General features: G+C 45.4%; 1 protein-coding gene across 1 annotated transcript in view; it reads right to left on the bottom strand.

Annotated features, from left to right (window-relative positions):
- Positions 1 to 7,500, bottom strand: part of LOC143294958 (very long chain fatty acid elongase 4-like) — a 28,425-nt gene that overhangs the window by 6,494 nt on the left and 14,431 nt on the right. The window contains exons 2-3 of the mRNA XM_076606479.1: positions 1,759 to 1,835; positions 874 to 1,061 (exon numbers count right to left, since the gene is read on the bottom strand). Of these exons, the coding sequence (XP_076462594.1) occupies positions 874 to 1,061; positions 1,759 to 1,825 (255 nt within the window). The 5' untranslated portion in view covers positions 1,826 to 1,835. The remainder of the gene's footprint in view (positions 1 to 873; positions 1,062 to 1,758; positions 1,836 to 7,500) is intronic.

Here is a 7,500-nt window from a genome sequence, read left to right on the forward strand (position 1 = left end):
CACTGTCACAAAATACTTTCAAGGATTGTTGTGAATCGATAGCTATTTGTCATAAAACAGCCCAGTGCCATTCATGCACGCACCCCTCTCTTTCTTTGCCTCTTTGTCTGCTTTGTAAATGTCTGTCTTTGTATTTCTCTGCTTCTCTGTCTGTCTGGCTGTCTCTCTGTCTTTCTCTGTCTGGTTGACTGTCTCTCTGTCTGTCTATCTGTCTCCTTCCCTCCCTCCCCCCCCCCCCCACCCGCTCTCTCTCTCTCTCGCTTCTACAATTGTTCACATGACACTATGTCTATGTCGGTATTTGTAACACGTGCAAGGTTATTCAAATCAAAATTAATTCTTGTTGCTTGATTAATTATTGTCTTGACATACATCAAGTGTTGTAACAGTTCTCTTTATTATTATTATTATTATTATTATTATTATTATTATCATTGTTGTTGTTGTTGTTATCACTAATAATATATGTCGTAGTAGTGGTAGTAATGACAGTGATAGTATTGTTGTTGTTGCTGTTGTTGTTGTTTTGGTGGGGTTTTTTTCTCTTCATTTTTATCATTTTGAATTTGTCTTATCCTTTTTGCCCTTAGGGCTAGATGTAAAGCAAACATGCATATTCCCCTTTCCTCATTAAACAAGTTCGTTAATTCGTTATCTCTCTCTCTCTCTCTCTCTCTCTCTCTCTCTCTCTCTCTCTCTCTCTCTCTTCATTCTGACCCCTCTCCCTCCTTCTCTCCTCACCCCCACCACACACACCAACTCCACCCCCTACAACCCTCCCCCTATCCGCCCCCCGACTCCAACACCCCCCTGCCCCCCGTCCCAAAGAACAACAACAACCAAAACCCACTAAAGCAAACCAGCTCCTCCTACCAGCACGAAGATGTACGTCGCCAGGGCCACCATGGCGAAGTTGTAGACCACCAGGAGTCGTGTCAGCTCCAAGGGCTTGAAAGGGGCCATAACCCGGGGCCCCTGCGTGACCACCAGCAGGTAAAGGGAGATCACCAGGGCCAGCCGCTCGGGACCCTGCATGAGGGGAAAGCCCAGGACCCTGGGATCTGGCCAGGCGACAGAAGGGATGAAGGACTGTTTAGTTTCCAGCGGTGTGGAGACAGATATTCATTTTGCACATTGGCTGATATACATACTTATGTGCCGTTGTTGTAAGAGACACACAAATATAATCATGTGATTGTGTAATCGTTGTGGGGGTTTTTTGTGGTGTTTGTTTTGGGTTGTTTTTTTCTGGGTGTGGGGTGGGGCGATGAGGGGTTGGTTGCTTTGGTTTTGTGAAACGTTTTGGACTGGGCAGAAAGAAACGAAAGGATCTGAAATCGAAAGTAGCATTTGTAGAACCCCCCCACCCCACCCCCCTTCCCCGCACCCCCTTGCACTCCCCCACCCAACGCCTCCTCCACAAAAAAAGGAGTAATCTGAGCAGTGGTGATTTTAAAACAATCTGGAAATAGGACATAGAGGGGGCGGGGGGGAACCTGACAGTGTCGGTCTTATGAAACAAGGTATGAAAAACCACAATATTCTATTCATATATTCAAAGAACCTCTCTCTCTCTCTCTCTCTCTCTCTCTCTCTCTCTCTCTCTCTCTCTCTCTTATATATATATATATATATATATATATATATATATATATATATATATATGTGTGTGTGTGTGTGTGTGTGTGTGTGTGTGTGTGTGTGTGTGTGTGAACAGACAGATACAGAGAGAGAGAGATATCCCAGACCAGCACTCACCAGCCTGAGCCATGGTGTTGTAGTACCATTCCTTGATGGTCTCCAACGTCTGGACCCCCAGGTTCATCGTCACTGGCCTGTCAGACAGCCACAGCCACATCGTTATATCTCCTCCTCCTCCTTCTCCTCCTCCTTCTTCTCCTCCTTCTCCTCCTCCTCCTTCTTCTTCTTCTCCTCCTCCTTCTCCTTCTCCTCCTCCTTCTCCTTCTCCTCCTCCTTCTCCTCTTTCTCCTCCTCCTTCTTCTACTCCTCCTCCTCCTCCTTCTTCTTCCAATAATGTATAACGGTCGTTGCCGACCTTTACTGACATTTACATGTATGGCATTTGTTTATTCAGCCCGCCATGAAGGCAGCCATACTCCGTTTTCAGGGGTATGCCAGCTGGATATGTTCTCGTTTCCATAACCCACCGAAGGCTGATATGGATTACAGAGGATCTTTAACGTGCGTATTTAATTTTCTGTGTGTGTATACACACGAAGGGTGTTCAGGCACTGACAGGTCTGTACGTAATGATATTGACCTGGGAGATGGGAAGAAAAATCTCCACCCTTTACCCACCAGGCGCCGTTACCAAGATTCGAACCCCGGACCCTCAGATTGAAAGTCCAACGCTTTAACCACTCGGCTATCGTGCCCGTCAACTAACTGGTCTGCCGGAAAGTCCTAGACACATTGTTATATAATCATCTGGTTTTTGGTGCTTGTAGACGATCTAAACGACTCTGCCAGGGACATTTATATCAGGGAGGGGGTTTGGGGGTGGGGGGTGGGGGGGCATGGGGGGGGGGGGGGCATCTGCAAGTGTTCATCCTACAGTATTTGTAAAACAGAGAGAAACAGAAACACACACACACACACACACACACACACACACACACACACACACACACACACACACAGACCACAGAAGCAATGTGTGACAAACGGAGAATGGAAAATCGTGTAGAGATTAATGTTCAACAATGCGACAATCAATGGTATCGCACGAGCGGGCGTTTTACGTGAATAACTCTGACATGTAGGTAAGCACATTTCGTTTTCGCGCGCGCTTGTGTGTGTGTGTGTGTGTGTGTGTGTGTGTGTGTGTGTGTGTGTGTGTGTGTGTGTGTGTGTGTGTGTGTGTGTGCTAGGTATGTTAGAGTTTCCGCAACCCATTGGACATTGATTACTGTATCTTTACTTAACGTGTGTATTTTGTTTGGCATGCATGCACACACGAAGGGGGTTAACTTTACGCAAGTGGGTGCATCGTTTGAGCCTATGAACAGGGATAATCTCCCTTCTTAGGTATGCGGTCTGCTCCTGAAATCACCATTTATCATTCATGGACGAACAAGCACATGCGTTCCATGTGAGTGTAATTCACTGATCCCCTCTGTCTGTCTGTCTGACTGTCTGTCTGTCTGTCTCACACACACACACACACACACACACACACACACACACACACGCACACACACACGCACACACACGCTCACAAGTATACACGCACGCACGCACACATACACGATTAACATACATTAACATACGCACAGACACATACACAAACACATACAAGCATGCACGCTCACACACACATACACAGACAACACACACACACACACACACACACACACACACACACACACACGCGCGCGCGCGCGCGCTCACAAGTATACACGCACGCACGCACACATACACGATTAACACACATTAACATACGCACAGACACATACACAAACACATACAAGCATGCACGCTCACACACACATACACAGACAACACACACACACACACACACACACACACACACACACACACACACACCTCCCACCCCTCTATCCCTGTGTCAGACTCGCCGCTCGCCGGCATAAACATTGTCGTTGATAATTAGTACGGAAATCACGTTTTCACGCATGACCTCATTATTCTATTGGTAAAATTAGCCAGCAATGTTATGCTGTGGTTTGTATTCCTGTTCCTGTTCTTCTTATTCTTCATCTTGTTGTTGCTAATGTCGCTGTTGTTGTTGTTGTTGTTGTTGTTGCTGTTGTTGTTCTTGCTGCTGCTGCTGCTGTTGTTGTTGTTGTTGTCATTGTTGTTATTGCAGTAGTAGAAGTAGTAGTAGTAGTAGTAGTTGTCGTTGTTGCTGTAGTTGTTGTTGTTGTTGTCGTTGTTGTTGCTCTCCTTCATTTTTATGTTCAATCCCACGTTCAGTGGTATCTACGAGTGGGCTTTTCACACACACACACACACACACACACACACACACACACACACACACACATGCACACACACACACACACACACACACACACACACACACACACACACACACACACACACACACACACACACACACACACACACACAAATGCACGCACGCACACATGCACGCACGCAAGCGCACGCCAACAGGCACCCACAAATATTTACCTTTTTTTTAACCGCGCCAAATCGGCTACTACACTGTTTTCGGGGCGTGCCCTTTGAAAATGCTCGTGTTTCCACAACCCCATAGGCCTTATGTATGGTGTTATATTAGTGAAACAGGAATCATGTTTTCTTCTCAAACAAACGAAAGAAAAAAAATGCACGCACGCACACACACACACACACACACACACACACACACACACACACACACACACACACACACACACACACACAAATGCATGCACACACACATGCATGCACGCAAACGCATGCAAACACAGGCGCCCACAATTATTTACCTTTTTTTTTCTTTTTTCTTTTTTTTTGATTTTTTTTTTTTTAATCTCGCCATTTCGGCAGCTAAACATCGGGGGTGGACAGACCAGGAGAGAAAGAGAGACAGAGGGGGTTTCAAAGGACTCAGATGATTAATTATTCAACTAAGGCCACAATCCCACAGGAAAATGTAGCAACATCACAATAGGAATGTGTCACTGTCGCTGTAAACGTGAACATTATAGATTTATCCCCAATACACAGCCACCAAAATTAGGTTACCAGCGCCTTGCTTTTTTAAATATCAGTTGAAATGCTCTACAAAGATTTGTACAAAGCGAAACTGCGTATAGCATCTTCATTATTCGATGAGAGAGACAGAGAAACAGAGAAAGATAGAGAGAGAGAGAGAGAGAGAGAGAGAGAGAGAGAGAGAGAGAGAGAGAGAGAGAGAGAGAGAGGAGGGAGAGAGAGAGAGGGGAGGGAGAGAAAGACAGACATACATACAGACAGACTAACAGACACACAGACTCTCGGATAGACCGACACACAGACCGACACACAGACTGACATAATTAGACACACGGCAGACACCCCCACCCCCACACACAAACACAAATACACAGACACACACCCACGGGCACACACACAGACTCACACATACACACACACACCACACTCACACCACACACACACACACACACACACACACACACACAGAGTAGAGAACGCTGCACCAAGCAAATTGGTTCCTCAGGTGACACACAAACTGTGGGATTCTATAGTCTACAACGAAACACGGAGCGAGTGTTGTACCCATATTTCAGTGTCTGCCATCTGCAGCGTTCTCGCCATCTGTCGCCGCCACCCCCACCACCCTCTCTCTCTCTCTCTCTCTCTCTCTCCCCACGTGTGTCCTAGCAACAGATGCGGATGCAACATCAGTGTCGCAGATAAGATTGGACTAAACCGTCAGTATGCCCCCCGCATCCCCGCACCCCCCTACTACAAATATACCTCCCCGGACAAGTTTGTGACCGTGTATTATTTTATAGTCGCGCGCGCGTGTGTGTGTGTGTGTTTTGCTTGTTTGTGTGTCTGTATGTATGCCCGTCTGAGTGTCTGTCTGCAAGTCGGTCGGTCGGTCTGTCTGTCGGTCGGTCTGTCTGTCTGTTTCTCTCTCTCCCCTCTCTCTCTCTCACCCTACGCTCGCACAATCCCAGTGGAACAATTAGCATTAAAAAGGGAAACAAAAAAATACTGCCGCAATTTCCAGCTAATATATTCCACACTGTACGCTCCACGACAAAGCCGTCTGTTTATCAGTAGACCTAAAAAAAAATAATAAAAAAAGAAAAAAGAAAAACAAACGGGTTATTGCCAGACTAAACAATGTGGAATAACACGTTCGGTGGTTACCAATTACCAGTACAGTGCAGTAGGCCTATGATTATGTCATTGTGTTCTGGACTGACTCACAAAGCTCTGAATAGCGTGGGCTGAAAAGTATATACAGGTCACAATCACATGTAGTCTTATATAATGCACGTGCGCGTCAGAAGGATAGGCACGCTCGCGCGCGCGCCTCCCCAAACACATACACACAAACACACACACCCAAGACCACACCCTTGCCCCCTCTCCACACACACACACACACACACCACTCGCGCACGATGTGACACAGGTATTAAATTGAATGGCATGACCAGCTTCTGTTAAACTGATGCGGTGCGGAATCTGACACGGAAATCTCTCTCTCTCTCCCTCTCTCTCCGTGACACACACACACACACACACACACACACACACACACACACACACACACACACACACACACACACCAAAAACCAAAACCAAAAACACAAAAAACACATCTACACACACTCACATCTACCCATAAACTCTCACACACACATGCACACACCATACCCTTGGCCACACATGCGCGCGCGCGCACGCGCGCACACACACACACACACACTTATACATATATATATATATATATATATATATATATATATATATATATATATATATATATATATGTATATTCTTTGGCGCCTCAACAAGTTCGGAATTAAAAATGAAATCATGGTTGATTTCTACCGAGCAGTCATTGAAAGTGTGCTAACCTTCGCTATGACTGGTACGGAACCATTTCCAAGGCAGAAGTTGCAGCCCTTAACAGAATCGTAAAAACTGCCACCAAGATTACCGGGGCTGATCTACCTTCTCTAGAAGACATATACTATAAGCGGCTACTCAAAAATGCAAAATCAATCAGCCAGGGCGAATCACATCCCGCTTTGGGATTTTCGAGATGCTCCCCTCTGGTCGACGGTACAGAAGTATAAGGACGAAAACCAATCGCTTCACCAATAGCTTCTTCCCCAAAGCAGTCAATGCCCTGTCTCTCGAACAAATCCAGTATGATAAATAGATATGTGCAATCAACAACCATTTACCTGAAGATCTAGTCATCAGCCCCATCCACATGTAATATGCGGCTTCTGATCAAACGTGTGTGTGTGTGTGTGGTGTGTGTGTGTGTGTGTGTGTGTGTGTGTGTAGTGCGGGTCATGTGTGAGTATACACAAGTTTTTATATTGATGTGCACTTGTATGTATCCTAATTTCTACTGTATCTGTTTTTGTGTATGATTTTCGATCTATATTCCCTATGGACTACCCAACCCCCCCTCCCCCATCCCCCCTCCTCCCCCCTCCCCCCAAAAAATCCTTGTGACCCCGGTACACTTGGTAATAAAGACATATTCTATTCTATTCTATTCTCTCTCTCTCTCTCTCTATCTCTCTCTCTCTCTATCTATCTATCTAAATATATATATATATATATATATATATATATATATATATATATATATATATAACAAATGCATGACCAGCTTCCGTTGATAGATACTTCAACATCTGGTTTGTACACGTCTCTATGTCTTAATCTGTCTGTCTGTCTGTTTCTCGAAAACACATACACACAACCAAACAAAGACACACAGACACAGACACAGTCCATACACACACACAC

Source organism: Babylonia areolata, chromosome 20, assembly GCF_041734735.1.
Source record: "Babylonia areolata isolate BAREFJ2019XMU chromosome 20, ASM4173473v1, whole genome shotgun sequence".
In the NCBI taxonomy this organism is placed as follows: domain Eukaryota; kingdom Metazoa; phylum Mollusca; class Gastropoda; order Neogastropoda; family Buccinidae; genus Babylonia; species Babylonia areolata.